General features: G+C 35.8%; 1 protein-coding gene across 1 annotated transcript in view; it reads right to left on the minus strand.

Annotated features, from left to right (window-relative positions):
• LOC110023203 (alpha-N-acetylglucosaminidase) overlaps nt 1-11,769 on the minus strand; it is a 133,033-nt gene extending 121,264 nt beyond the window's left edge. Inside the window, exons 1-3 of the mRNA XM_020722501.1 lie at nt 11,453-11,769; nt 11,211-11,284; nt 10,610-10,821 (exon numbers count right to left, since the gene is read on the minus strand). Of these exons, the coding sequence (XP_020578160.1) occupies nt 10,610-10,821; nt 11,211-11,284; nt 11,453-11,689 (523 nt within the window). The 5' untranslated portion in view covers nt 11,690-11,769. The remainder of the gene's footprint in view (nt 1-10,609; nt 10,822-11,210; nt 11,285-11,452) is intronic.
• Nucleotides 11,770-15,928: the final 4,159 nt, after the last annotated feature.

Below are 15,928 nucleotides of genomic sequence, written 5' to 3' on the forward strand. Positions count from 1 at the left end.
TGTTTTAGCCTTGTTGGGCTCGGTTTTGGCCCCTGCTAGGCTCGGTTTTGGCCCCTGTTGGGCTCGGTTTTGGCATCCTACGTGTGTTTTGGCTTAAATATACATATGCTAAAGAAATTTATTTTGGAAGAACTCCATGGTTGTTCTTGTTTAAAACATATGTTAGTTCTATATTTTGATGTCTTAAGGATATGGAAATGTTTTCTACCCTTTTGTTGTAACCTGAGTTTGAACTCCAGCTGTGGCTCTGTTTAGCTTTAGTTGGGGGTTCGCTTTGCTTTGTTTGGCCCCCTACCCGAAATGTGATTTTGCTGGCTTTAGTTCATACCCGAGAAATGGCTTAGTTTCTTTTGATTTTTGTTGGTCTCGGCTCTTACCTGAGAGCCTGTTTTGGGCGTGCTGTGTTGTCCCCATTCGAAAGTTGTTATTTGGTCTTTGATGGGTTGGTTTGGCAATTTATAAGGCCGCAATTGGGTGTTTTTTTTATTCCTAGCCGTGGGTTTGTGATGTGGTTGAATCAACCTCCCCTTTCGGTCCTTACCCGTGAGACCTATTGGAGGTCGTTTGGTGTGATTTGGTCCTTCTTGCTAGGCTTGATTGGCTTGAATGTTATGGATAGATCAAGTTTGTCATCCTAAAGCTTATAATCACTTCAGTTATCCTCTTATGTTTGTCTGGGAAGCATAGTAGCCATTGGTGGTTCCTTTCTAGATCCTTTGTTGCCTTAGCCGTGAGCCTTACTCGCTGTCCCTTTGGTTGCCTTTGGTCATGGGTCTTGGCAGCTGTCTTTTGCCGTAGCCATGAGCCTCATTTAGCCCTTTTCCTTGTCTTAGCCGAGAGCCTTAGTGGTTGCTTTCTCTTCTCTATTAGCCTCGGCCCTGAGCATTTATTTAAATTCAGTGGAAAAATTTTATGCTTATTCGATACGCGAGACTATCTATTAATTCGAAAGTGGGAGAATTTTGATTTTGTCATGAGTTTGGAAATATTGATGGTGGTTTCCCCGAGGTCACTTTTGAAGTTTGGGAGATTTTAAATCTCATTTTGGAAAAGCATTTGGTAAACTTGATCAATCCTATGTTTTTGGGGTTTGAGAAAATCAGCGCAAAGTGGCTCTTTATGTGTGTTAGGAAATACCTTGGGCCCTACTTTTCCAGGTCTTTTCAATACGAGTTTTGAGAACTGATTCATTCTCCGTCATTTTGACTCGGGTTGGTCCAATTCTAAAAGTGAGAATGTGATATCGGATTGATTCAAGGATCTTCGGTCTTCCTTTTCGAGTCTTTTTGTCACGAGCTTTGAGGACTGATCCATTCTTCTTTTTGGTGTTTTAGATGGATCAGTGTCTCCTCTCTCTCTCCATTTTTGTTCTTTTCTTTCCTTGCTTATTGGTTCGTTCTTTTTTACGTTTATGTTCGACGCATAAGCGTCCACGTATAGCCTTTTGTTATACGTGAAACCATCCAGCAATGTCGCAAGTAGTCGTTTTGGGGCGTACGGTGTTGATGATAAAGGCACACCGAAGATAGAGCAGAAAGATGTCATATCCTATAACATCAAGATCCAGGCATTAGATGAACAATAGGATATGGTATCCATCACCGACATAAGTCTAGCGGGAGTAAACTCGAAACTCCTCAGATGATCGGCAATCCAACTCCCGACAACGTAATTGACTCGTGGACAGTAAAAATTGTTAAAATCTATTTCAAAATAAAATATAATCTTCTCTATAAAACAAAATTTGATAATTTTTCAAGATTTATGTGCATGTCAAAAACATAAATTTTAAAAATACATTTTTAAAATTGATTGTCCACCTGACGAATACTTGTTTAGGCTAGGAAATAGCCCTCATAGTGAGTTTCAAGACACACTTCAAGATTTCAAGATGAGGGGCGGGTTCTATACATTTGGGTGACCGAGTAGCCTTCGTGGACCCTCGAGAATAAATATACAACTGAACTTAATCCCATACGAGTGCTTTCGGTCCCCCTCATCTGAATTTTTTCTTTGTTTTATCGAAGCTTTGGGACAGGACATTTGTATTACTTTTCCTTTCTTTCGGGATTACTCCAGGATTTTTTTTTTTGAGGATTTTCTTTTACTTGAATCTTTTTCGTTGATTTTCTCGAAATTTTCTGTCATGAGTCGTTATACTCTTCTTTGGATTTCCTGGATAACGTTTTCTTCCAGACTTCGCTTTTGAGATGCATTTAGGGTCGCTATACTTAAGAAACAGTAGATCTCATGGGCATACAGGTTTGTTTTACATTTTACAGTGTTTTATTTTCCTGTTTCTACTTGCTACAGTTCTTCCTATACAGCATGTTATACCATTTCTGTTCCTACCTGCTATTGTACTGTATAGCATGTTATATTATTCATGTTTCTAATTGCTACTGTTCTTCCTGTATAGCATGTTATATTGTTCATGTTTCTACCTGTTACTATTTCACATGCACTCTACTGTTTATTCCTACATTGCACATTTTATATTATATAGCTTTAAGCATATTTTCTTTTTATATAGGATGTTTAGAGGACTACAACCATAGGGTCGTTTGATTTGACACCATAACTGACCTTAAACTCGGCACGGCAAGGAGTTTGAAGCTAGCATGGTGGGCAGCACTGCTATCTTCAACAGCAGAACATGTCTTCCCCAGCAAAACCATTTCTTTTCCTAGAAATTAAACAACAAGTCATAGGATTTCGAGGTAGTCTGCTTAGCGCGACATAAATCCTCACTTTATCTATTAGACCTTTGCACAGTCAGATTGTGCAATTTAAGTCCTAACTTGTTCTAGGTTCCGAGGTTGCCGTCCGATACGACGTAAACCCTCATATCTTTCAGGCGACTTGTGTGACCGAGTCACGCAAATATAAGCCTTGATTAAATAAAATTGACAGAATCACCCTCAAGTCTTAGTTTACTTGTGTGACCGTGTCATATGTTTTTTTTAGTTTATTTGATCGAGTTTCACCCTCAAGTCTTGTGTTTATCCCTTGGGATAGATACAGAATTTGAGATAGAGCGCTCTTTCATTTAAACTGTGAAAAATATGAGGTCAATTTGATTTCATATTTTTCTAAAATTATATATATATATATATATATATGTAAATTAAACATCCTTCCGAAGCGGGGAACAGGATTTCAATTCCGGTGACCGACAGATTCTTACGGGCAACTCACCCCCCCAACTCTTTAGTGCCGACACATACGTGCAGCCCTCCAATTGTTGAGACCGCGGGAATTTGGAGAGATGATAGGCTAGCTCAGATAGTGGAAGATAAGAACCAAATGAAAAAGACCAGCAGAAGCAGCACCATGGGAGGATTCCACAAAAGTACCTCAATGACCCTACCACCAATGACCCAGACGGTGTCAGTTCAGAGAAAGGGGCCGAAAAAGAGGAATACGGGAGCCCATCTCGGGATCAACTTCAAGCACCTCGTGAAGGTGCAATAGAAAAGAGAAAAGGGAATATGTTTCTGATGTGATGAGAAGTATGCACCAGGCGATCAGTGCAAGGATCGCATGCTACAGGTCCTTACAACTTGTGATGGGGAGAGGCGGATAATGAGGAGTTGGATGAAGAAGCAGTGGAGGGATAAGAACACTTACACCTTGATTTAGCAAAGGTGTCCCTCAACTCAGTGGTGGGATTTACTCCAAATCACACCAAGAATGTGAGGGGACAGATCAGAAGCAACCTTTAGTAATGTTAGTGGTAGTGGGACCAATCAAAACTTCATCTCAACCTGGGTAGTGGACCAATTTGGGTTGAAGTTGACGGATACAAAATTTTGTGGGGTTATGATTTGGACAGTGAAGGTGGAGAAAAGTCAGGAATTCACAGGGGATTGGTATTAACACTACAGGGCATACAGATGATGGGCTTTCTTCACTTGGACATGCGAAGTGCTAATGTGATCTTGGGGATGAAATTGTTACAGGCAATCGGAGGCAATCGGAGAGATGGGGGTTGCTAGAAAATTCCTAAATATGAAGATTGGGGTGAAGGGGAGGAATGTGGTGGTGAGAGGGGATGCTAGCTGGTGCAAAACCATAGTCTCGCTCAAAACCATAGTCAAGATGATAAATGGAGCAGGATTGGGCTATTTGGTGGAGTTGCAAAGTCTAGAGGGAATTCGAGACCCATAGTAAGTAGAGTTTTTCGAGTGTGTTCAGCAACTTGTGCAGCAATTTTCTGACATATTTTAATATCCTATCATGTTATTGTCATCGAGAGAGCACTAGCATGCCATTACATTGAAGGAATGTGTTCCGCCTATCAATGCGGACCATACTGGTATCCTCAAATTCAGAAGGATGAGATAGAGAGGTTGATTAGGGAGATGTTCGGGGTAGGGTTTATCAGGCCCAATGTAATCCCTTTCTCAAATCCACTCTTGTTGGTGAAGAAGAAGAAAGGTAGTTGGAAATTTTGTATAGACTGCATGGCTTTGAACAAAGAAAATGTAATAGACAAGTTTCTTATTCTGGTGATTGATGAGCTTTTTTGAGCAATCATTTTCTCAAAGATTTGTTTCAGTTAGGATAACATCGGATCAGGATGAAACCAATTGATGTGCACCAGACAGCTTTTAGGACTCATGAAGGTCATAATGAATTTTTGGTGATGTCATTTGGCCTTACGAATGCTCTGGCTATATTTCAATTTCTCGTGAATAAGGTTTTTCAGCCTTACCTCAGGAAGTTCGTCTAGGGTATTTTTTCTATGCATTCCTGATCTGCTATCATATGGAGGTAGAGCATATGGGGCATCTGAGAACGGTATTTGAGAATTTGTGAGAGCATCAGTTGTACGCCGACCTGAAGAAATACTCCTTTGCACAATCACATATATATTACATAGAGCAAGTGGCGACCAAAGTATATCTATCAACAAACCAATCTAAGATTGAGGCTGTGTTGGACTGACATTTGCCTAGAAGCTCGAAGGAGTTTAAAGCATTCATAAGTCTCACCGGGTACTTAAAGAAATTCAGTAGAGGGTATGGCCCCGCTAGCGGAGCAGCTGAAGAAATATTGTTTTAAATGGGGGCAACCATCGACATATGCCTTCAAATAGTTGGAGAAGATCGGGACCAATGTGAATATTAGCGCTCTCATACTTCAGTAGGTCATTTGTGGTAGAGATGGATGCGTCAGGATATGGATTGGGGGCAGTACTCATGCAGAACCAGCAGCATATTACCTATTTCAATCATGTGCTCACTATCATGGCGAGGCTCAACTCCGTATATGAGTAAGAGTTGATGGTTATTGTCTTGGTCATTCAAAAGTGGTGTCCCTATCTATTGTGGCGACACTTTATAGTTATGACAGACCTGAAGAGCTTCAATTATTTGTTGGAGCAGAGCATGCTAACTGTGGAGCATCACAAGTAGTTATCCAAGTTACCTAGATATGATTTTGAGATCCAATATCACCCAGGACGGAGAACAAGGTTGCAGATGCACTATCGAGGAAAGTGGAGGAGCCCCAACTAACAGTTTTATTATCACCTGTGATCTAAGATTGGGAAGCCTTGAGGTAGGAGAGTGATTAGGATGAGAGGTTGAAGAAGCTCAGGGCTGAGTTGCTACAAGCTCCGAACAGTCATCCAGGATATGCATTGAGGGAGCAACAGCTACTCTACCAAAAAAGATTCATGTTACCAAGAGCATTAGAGTACATCCTCAAATTGTTGCAGGAATTTTACAGCAATGCAATTGGGGGCACTCAGGGATACAGAAAGCATACAGTTAACCGTCAACAGTGCTATATTAGGTGGGTTGCATAGAGAAGTAGAATACAAGACGGTGAGATGTGATGAGTGTCAATAACAATTATTTGACAATAGCGCCGAGAGGGTTAAAGCAACCCCGAGCTTTATTTAAGAAAGTCTGGGAGGAGGTGACGATGGATTGTATAGAGGAGTTGCCAGGATAAGAGGGATTTATTGTGATATTTTTGGTAGTTGATCATTTGAGCAAGAATGCACACTTCATTCCATTGTGACACCCTTACACTAATCTCAATTGCTACTGTGCTCATACAGGAAGTGATTTGTTTGCATGGTATTACAAAATTCATTGTATTAGATAGGAACAGAGTGTTCCTCAGTCATCTCTGGAAGAAACCGTTCAGAGTACAAGGAACAATCCTAAAGAAGAGTATAGTATATCATCCTCATACTAGGGTTAACAAAAAAGCTCGTCATTCGCGCGAAAAACTCGTGTTTAGCTTATTAAATAGCTCATGTTTAACTTGTTAAATAACTCGTGTTCGATTCGTTTGTTAAGCAGGCGCACCAAACACGAAAAATTTTTTTGAGCTCTAATAATAAAAGAGCCAAACACGAAAAAAAAAAATTTGTTCATTCATGTGTGGCTCTTTTCGGCTCAAAATAATTAAAAAATTAAATATTAATATTTATTTATATCTTTTTATAATAATTTTTTATATGTATTTAAAAAAAGGCTAAACTTTATTATTTTTTAAATTATTTGGGTGTTATTATTATTAAAAAAAACTAGAATTTGGGCGGTATGTATGTAAATGTCCCTTAAAATAAAAAATTAAATTAATTGAGTGGCCAAGTCTCGCAAATTCTACAGACTGAGATATTTAAATACATAGGATTTGGGCGTTTAGTATGTAAATGTACTTAAAAATAAAAATTAAATTAACTTTTGCCTGCAATAACGGTGGGAGGGAATGATAGGACCCGCAACTTCTACATGGCATTTGTTAGTCCCACATTGGAATGTGAGGTAATGTAGTTATGAGAAAAGCTTTTTATATGCAAATATCGGGCATTTCTGATAAAAAAAGTTGAGTGGTGAAGAAATGAAATATCCAAACCAATGCTCAGTAAAAATAATTATTTTTAAATAATAAAAATTTAATTAATTATATTTGAGTAGAACATGAACTTAATTCCAACAAATTAGTTTGAATCGAGCCAAACACGAATAGTTTATTAATGAGTCATTTTGAACATGAGCCAAAAATGACCAAGCCTTGAGCTAGCTCAAGATCAGCTCATTTATACCCTTATCGCAGACAAATGACCAGACAAAAGTGATCAAGAAGAGTGTGGAGACAAACCCAAGTAACATTTTCTCAAAGATTAGTCAGAAGTTCGGCTCATTTATACCCTTAGCCCAGATATGTTGAAACTTTGGGCAAGGTGGATTCCTTGGTCTAAGTATTGGTACAGCACATCACATATATTGCAGCACAAACCACTCATTTTAGGATTTTGTATAGGCGGGATCCACCTCACATGATATACTATAGGCATAGTACTGCACCAGCATCCACTATAAACCAGTACTTAGAAGAGAGAGGCAACATATTAGCGGAGCTCAAGGGGCATCTACTCAAGGTCCAATAAATCATGAAGAGAAAGGTTGATGGACTGGACATATGAGGGAAGTAGAACTTGAGCCCGGTCGGGGCATGGTTCATTTGAAGTTAAGATCTTACAGGTAGAACACACTGACCATGAGAAGGAATGATAAGCATTCCCCGCAATATTTTTGACCATATGAGATCGTGGCATGCATTGAATCATTGACATACCATCTGAGGTTGCCACCATCATCATCATTGCATCCAGCATTTCATGTATCACTGTTGAGGCGTGCTATCGGAGACCACACACCCTCGTCTTCACTAACTCCGATGGTGGTAGAGGACATGAAGGTAGTTTTGGAACCTTTGGAGATAGAATGGGAATGCTAAGGAGTGACTGAGGCAAAGAAGGTGTTGATTAAGTGGAAGAATCTATCAGATTATAAAGAAACTTGAGAGCCTTATAAAGTAATCCAAAATCAATTTTCATCATTCCACCTTGAGGACAACGTGCTTCTTTGGGAGGAAAGTGTTGCTACGTCAATCCCTCATGGACCGGCCCGACCCAGCCTAAGAGGTGGAAACCCCAATCCCTCTTAAGATGATTCCAATCCCTAGGTGGGGCCCATTAAGCCTCTAATCACGTATGTGATGCGAACAATTGGAGAAAAAGTTTGAATGTGTCCTAGGGGGAAGTTTGAAGTGTTTTGGAGGTGTTTTGATTGGGCTGATCACCTAGGAATTGTTTTTATGTTTTGATTCCTACAGTATTCTGTGTCTTCTTGTTCCTAGCCGAGTCTAACGTTTCTGGAGAGACCTCACGAATTATAGTTCGCCTCTTGTATCTTGTTTATTTGCTTGGAGATTAATCAATTAGCCCTAATTTGAATTTTCTCAAATATTACTTGTAATTTGTTTGCTGATTTTGGCTTCGATTCGCATCAAATGTTCAAGTTAATGCTAGTAAAATACAAAGCTCCTGCTAAAGGTGATGCATAAGTAGTTTTTCACGTAATCACACATCCAAAAGAAACATCATTTTATGGCATACCCAAACTACTATAAAGAAAAGTAATCTTTTTTTTTTTTTTTGGAGTATTTGTATTAGGTTTCTCAACTCAAAACAGATATGCTGGAACATTACTTCATTCCAAGCTCATATAGTAAACGTTCTCCAATATTCTGAGTGCCTAATGATGAAGTTCAAGTGGCCAACATCAGAATTCATATGCTTTCAGAATTCATTAATGTATTATGTGATTGCCATTTGTTGTATTTGAGTTGATAAACAGTGGTTAAAGTGTCATTATTTATTTAGCATAATTTGTTTTTTTTTTCCTTTCATCAAGAATATTTTCGTCATTTTGAATAAGGCCTGTTATTACAAATAGTGTCTAGGGCGGGTCAGAAATAAAAAAAAGGATTTTTTTTGGCATCTCGACTGGAGATTGATTTGTCACTTTCTCCAAGAGGTTATTCATGCTTCTTTCTAGCTTCCACTTATCTCCCTTCTTTTAAGCATTCATTCTAATCTTTCAAATCACATTTTCTTTATCTCATCAGTTCTCCATCTACACAACTATTCTATTAGTAAAAAATCAACTATCAAAAGCTAATCACAATTTCCACTTTCACTATCTTGCTCATCGTCAATTGGTATCAAAGCTGATGTTCATAAATCTAAAAAGTTTTTACAATGAGGATCAAAGCTGATCGTCAATTGGTATCAAAGCTGATTTTGAATAAAGCCTGTTTTTACAATTGGTATCAAAGCTGATCTATATTAAGGTTCAATGATATCTTCTCATAAATTATTTTTACCCATCATGTGCCGATCTTATATACCAAACTAATTTTCATGACCTTACATAACAATCTAGTTCAAACTACCCCTAATATGAACTTTCCATCTAATTTATGACATCCTCATTGGAATGAATTTTTCCATCATCTACCTTCTTTTTGATAAATTATGGTAGCTCTATAATGCAATTAAGAACATACAATTCTTCCTTCAACAACATTTCAATAATCTGAAATTGGATGCTCCACAACACTAGAATTATCAGGGTACAACACATCCACCTCGGAGTCCTTATTCTTTCAATATTATGTCATACATAATGTGATCATTCTTAGCTGTATTTAAGTTAATTATAAATGGTTAGGGTCATTTTAGGCTCAATTTGGTATTTCGTTATTTCTTTTAGGGTAGCTTTGTCATTTTAAAAAAAGTATTTAATTATAAATAGTAATTGGCATTATGAAATTAGATCATTGATGATAGAATAAAAAAAAAAAATTGGCATCTTGTACAAGCATTGATTCTACCCTTCCCAAAGAATCTCTTCATGGTTTCCCTCTCATTACCTCCTGCCTCCCTTCAAAAATCATTCTTCTAATCTTCTTAATTGCCTTCTTCCTTTGCCTCCTGAGTCCTTCCTCTACAGAAAATTATTTACTTCTCAACAATAAAAATGTTGAAGTTCACAAAGATTTTTGCTTCTGCCGCACCAATTGTTGTCACATAAAGAATTAACAAGTTATCTAATATCTTTACCCGTATGCACGTCAGGTAATTGTTTTAAATACTTCTTCTTTTTTGTTTATTTTACTCATATGTGTGATATTCAACATAACATTCTCTAAGTTTAAACCCTATACCTATGACTCTACCTTCTTAATTTTGACCGTTTTGTCACATTTTGAGGTTTGATGGCTTGCTAAAGCTATAAGAAGCATTTGGATATGGATATACATGGCATTGCTAGAGAGTAGCAATTATAGTTGCTTTCAATATAAACTTCTAAGGATTTTTTGAATTTTTAGGGCACATAATCAGCAATCTACCCCGGCTGGCTAGTAGAGAGAAGCAAAAAACAAGCAGCAAAGCTATTTTGAACTGATAGACATAATATATTGTTAGGATATTGCATCAAATTATATAGATCAAACGGTTTCTAGATGTTGTGGAAAGATAAAAGAATGGCTACTTTAAATTTGTTTGATATCCAACATGTTCATCATGTTCCTGCAAGGGGAATATAGCGATAGAAAAAGGCAGACCTCCGGAAGAAAAAAAATAATACACGTTTCTAGATGTTGTGGAAAGATAAAAGAATGGCTAACTTTAAATTTGTTTGATATCCAACATATTCATCATGTTCCTGCAAGGGGAATATAGTGATAGAAAAAGGCAGACCTCCGGAAGAAAAAAAAAATACAACGCACTCACAGCTTGATGTAACAACATTCTGATAATAGTTCCATGGAACTGGACGTTCAACCTTTACACTTCTCCCTTGCACACGTGGTAATGACCCCGGCGAAGGAACGGTAGCCACTTGAACTCCACCCGTCTTATCCCATGAAATATGAACACCACACCAGTATTTCAAATACCAGTGAAGGCCAAATGAAACCTCAACAGCTGTACTGCCCTCAATCCTGAGTTTCAAAAACAAAAGTGCTCATTTTAACGACCAAAACTTGTTCATAAGTGAAAATGCCACAAAAACTATCTTAGTAATAAAATATTACCAAAAAAAAAAACACTGAATAGAAAGAACCGTTATGTAGAATTACAGGATCTGGAGAACAAACATGGACTAAACAAAAGTGCAAGAAAATGCTGACATATTGCAGCTGATTGACCAGAACCTAATTTAAAACCTTTAAGCATTTCAACGATACAAAGCTGCATGAAGCAAATGAAATTTGGCATTTGCACATCGAGAATCCAAAAAAAATTTTGCATCCAAAACTCAATCCACGAGAGGAAGAAAAACCAGATAGCATAAAAGACAAATATCTGAGTAATCCAGATAGGTTATTACATTATTTCTGGCCCATTTGGAGTCGAATTGGCGACATTGCCTATACGGAAGCAGCTGAATCGTTCGCATAGACCCTGTTAGAACACACAAGACAATCATACATCCCACAAATGCTAACAATCGAAAAACTATATTAAACTCAAAAAAACCCCTAAGAGTTGAATATCAAAAAAAATAATTCAAGATGCCTTGAGAGGATCGAATTTTCTACGAACCTATAACTTAGCAAACCACACGCCTACCTTGGGAACGACCTTTAGAAGGAAACTGGAGTTGTGACTCGGGAGCAAACGGAGAAGGACGCCTTGCGCTGCAGCCAACTGCACGGAAGGAGAAGCTCGCAGTGTCTCTCCCCGCCGAAGAATATCCTCCACTGCATTAGTTCCTCCGCTTTCCTTTCCCGCGAGGACAGGTGATGTTGAAGACGGGTGTAGAAGTAGAGATAAATGAAGCAGGAGAAGAAGCAGAAGCCCTCGCATTGCTTTACTTTCAGGTGCCCCGGGGAAATCAATGGCGCTGCGATAGAAGAACGACGAATCGCAGGGAAAAAAAGATTTAACTCTTGATTTTTTGAGATAATTACATAAAGACCACCCGATACCCTCTTTCATCCATTTTTCATATTCAAGCTCAAATATCCAAATTCATGCTAAAACTCACTCATTTTTTTGGTACTTGTAAATATATCAATTAAATAGTTCAAAAAAATTTACCTAAATGACTAATTTATAAATATTAATGTGAGGGATGATGTATATAATTCTCTTTTTTTTATTTACTTTTAGAGCAAAAAGTATATGATATTAATTGCAATCAAATATAAAGAAAAAAAATGATAATATGCAAAGGCTTAAAAAAACATCAAGTAGAATGAAAAATTGCTTACAAAAATGAAATTCGACTGAGCTAATAAAAAATCTTGTTCTTCGTTCAAAGCTATCTAATTCGACAATTCTTCAGCAAAAATTATAATCCAATTCATCATTGGATTTAATCTGATTTTGCAAGTGAGCTATCTAAATTGGTCGCAAAACATATGGCATAAATAGTTCCAGCAGACAACAAAACATCCTAGCGAGAAGGATAAACTAATGAAGAAGAGAGTAATTACTAGCAGCCTGAGAAAGAGACAAGACAAAACCACCTAACTAATTATATATAAACAACTTGGTAGTATCCAATAGATAATTTCTATACTGGAAAGCCAAATATAGAATTGGATAGCCATGACATGCAGCGGCTACTCGAGCTTCAAAAAAGATCCCAAGCCAATATTAATATGTTTGAAAAGGATAAATGGTTGAGACTCATATGATTTGTAGGATTTCATCAATGTTCCAAAAAAAAAAAAAGGTAAGAGATTATGCAATCAGGAATGTCAGCAAAACCACTTTTGAGCGGAGCTGCACATATGGTAAAGTACGCATAGGGATGAGAGGAGCAAAAGCAACCAGTAGCCAATCAAAAATAGTATAATAGATTATCGAACAAACAAAAAAATATCCATCAACAAATATAACTAGATACCTGAAATATCTAGTAAGAATCGTATATGCACAAATCATGATTGGTATTTGATAGTTGTGACAACAAAAATAACAAAAATAGACTTCAAATATATTAGAATAGTCGTATCTAATAATCATAACATTGTAACAATAAGATTTGGTCATCAAAAATATTTGTGAATAACAAAAAAAAGTAGATGAATTGAGCAACTAGTTGATTCTCAATTGATAAATATAATATTATACATTCTACCCAAATGAGCCATAAAAAAAGATAAGATAATCAAAGAGATATCCAAAATAAATAAAAAAAATAACTATATAAGACCAAAAGAAAGCCACAAGACATGTCAAGAAACTATAAAGCATAAAGATTGCTAATTGTAGGAGTAAATTCCCTTTCAAACCAATAACAAAATGAATTTTATTTTTGAGGATATCCAAAAGAGAAGCCACATTTGAGAAAATTTAAATATTTCTCTCCAACCATAAATAATGAGATGCGATGTGGACTACTATCAGAAAATTTTTTTTGGCAAATTTGAAACTTGAAGTGTCACCATGAATCAATAATTAAATTAGAATGCAGCCTATGTGAAAGAAGTTATCATAAGGATACAAACATAGAGTATAATGAGGAAATAAGGGCACTCAAAAAATAAATGTGAATGAGTTTTAATCTAAATAAGATAAGTAACACATTTAATATTAACTTCAAGACCTTTATGCAAAAGAACATCTTTAGTTATAAGCCTTCAATAAGAAATTTCTACAACTTCACATCATATTGAAATGAATGGTCTTTGATCCCGAGAAACTTGCTCCAACCGACTTTGAGGTGATCATCATAAAGAAAAGAATAAATATTTTACTGAGAATAATTACTTTTATCTTGCCACTAGCAATTCAATGTAGAATCAATAATGGGAATGTTTAGATTATTTTAGAATAACTTACTCATACATTGTTGGTGTTAAATAAAGACCAACAACTATTATGATTGGTTATTTTTAAAAATGTGTTATTAATAGAATTTTTAAATGATGAGAAAAATAGTACTATTGAATTTCTATAAAGATAAGTGTCATTAAGTGATGAATCAAAAAAGAACAAAGGCTTGCTATTTTAATTCACTTAATAGGAGAGACGTCTCCTTTTTCCTAATAAGAATTTGCATTAAAGCTCTCCAAAATGAAGAAGGTCTATGTTTTCCTTTAAACCAAAGTGAGTCATATAATATATAACACCTAAGGGATATCATTAGTACTGTAATACCTCTAAATACTTTTACATTTCCACAAGAGATTGTAATTGTGTTTCAAGCAATAGTACATATGCTTTTTTGGTTCCTTATAATCAACAAAGTTATTAATTCAAGATGATAAATTCTTACTCTAATCTTTATGAATGATAGATGATTTAAACTAGTGTTGAATATTATTTTAAATGATAAATTTAACTGATAAAAATTTAATATTGAAAGAGAGTGATTTTTGTTTCCAAACATTAGCCAGTGTTGCATGTTGTCAAGACATTTAAGATAATCAGTACCTTAGAGATGAGAAGTATTTATAGTAATACCAAGGTGTTTCTATGTAAATGTGTCAAATCGGGTTCACAGGTCCAGTTTAGGCCAGACAAAAAATTGATTCAACTCAAAATTGCTCTACTCAAACCCGACCCGAATATTAGGTGAAATAGAAAGTCCAACCTAAACTTGAGTCGTGTTCAACCCGCTTACTCAAACCCGGCCCATATAACTCTTTCAACATAAGTCATATCATCTATTTGGGTCAATTTTGGGTTAAATTCAAGTTGATATTGAATCAATATTGGGTCAATTTTGGGTTGGTGAGTCAAATGTTAGTTAATTTAAAGTTAGAGGCTCAATTGCTGGTCAATTTTGGGTTAGCGAGTCTACCCAAACTTAAAAATTAAACGAGTTAGAATACCTTAACCAAATGCAACCCAAAATTTATTCATGCGAACTCAAACATATATTTTTTTAGTCGAATTCTAATCAAATTGATGTGTTGGGTCAATTTTTGACACACCTACTTCCAAGAAAGAGCTGTAGCTTGGAAGCCAATGATATTAGAAATATGTTATTTGTCCATAGCTTGAGAAAAGCAACTGTTAGAAAATTTAAATTAAATTGTATAAATCCTAATAAAATAAAATAGTCTCCAAGTGATTTGCATCATTCTTATTATCAATGTTAAATAACTCTCTAAAAGCTAGCATGTCCTTTCATCTCCTAAGTAAAAAATCATTAAAAGGTTAATATAATATAACTATGATTAAAAAAAAATCAAATAATAAAAACAATAATGAAATCTCAAAAAATAAAAAGTGGATATACAATGATGACTAACATATAACATATATTCCCATGAAGGAACACTTATTTAATCATTTTTATTGGGTTCATCATTGGGTTGAGGGGAAACACTCAATAAAGGATAGAGACAAAAATTTTGTGAAAAATATTGTAGAAACAATGTGTTTTTAAACTAAATTGGACTCAATGTGATGAATAAAAGCACTCTTTCTATTTCACCTCATTTTCTAATTCCATGTTCTAGAAAGTTCCAGAAGATTCTATCAAAATTCATATACATTTTGAAGACCATTGAAGGTTGTATATGGTTTGGAAATACTCTAGGAGTATCTAAAATCTCTATAATATTCTTAATGCCTTGAAATAGTGCAGAGTATTATAAATATTTACTAGAAATCTCCACAAGACACACAGCTATTTTTTATTTATAATCTAAAATCTCCTATGTGTTAGGAACACTTCCTTATTGATAACAATCCAAGCATATCTAAGCAAATCAAATAAAATAAAACTCAATTGTTATTGGTCGTATCATATATATCTTATTAAAGGAATAGTCAGAAACTCCTTAAAGTCAACTGTGTCAGAGGGGATTCGAACTCCCGACCTGAGGGGTATTATAATACTGTGGATGCCAACCAACAGGCCGTAGTACGCGGATATATATATATATATATATATATATATATATAATGTTTGTTGAAGCTAGCTTACTTCCAATGACGTTTGTTAAGGTTGAATAGTTTGTTTCAAGAAAGTTATTTCGTGATAGTATGCATTATTGCAGTGGGTTGCAGGTAATTGTAATTTGAAGCACCAACTTTTTATACTATAGTATTAGCATTATGTATGATTTCTTAATAATTTAA

The sequence above is a fragment of the Phalaenopsis equestris genome, unplaced genomic scaffold (genome assembly GCF_001263595.1).
Source record: "Phalaenopsis equestris unplaced genomic scaffold, ASM126359v1 Scaffold000223, whole genome shotgun sequence".
NCBI classification, from domain to species: domain Eukaryota; kingdom Viridiplantae; phylum Streptophyta; class Magnoliopsida; order Asparagales; family Orchidaceae; genus Phalaenopsis; species Phalaenopsis equestris.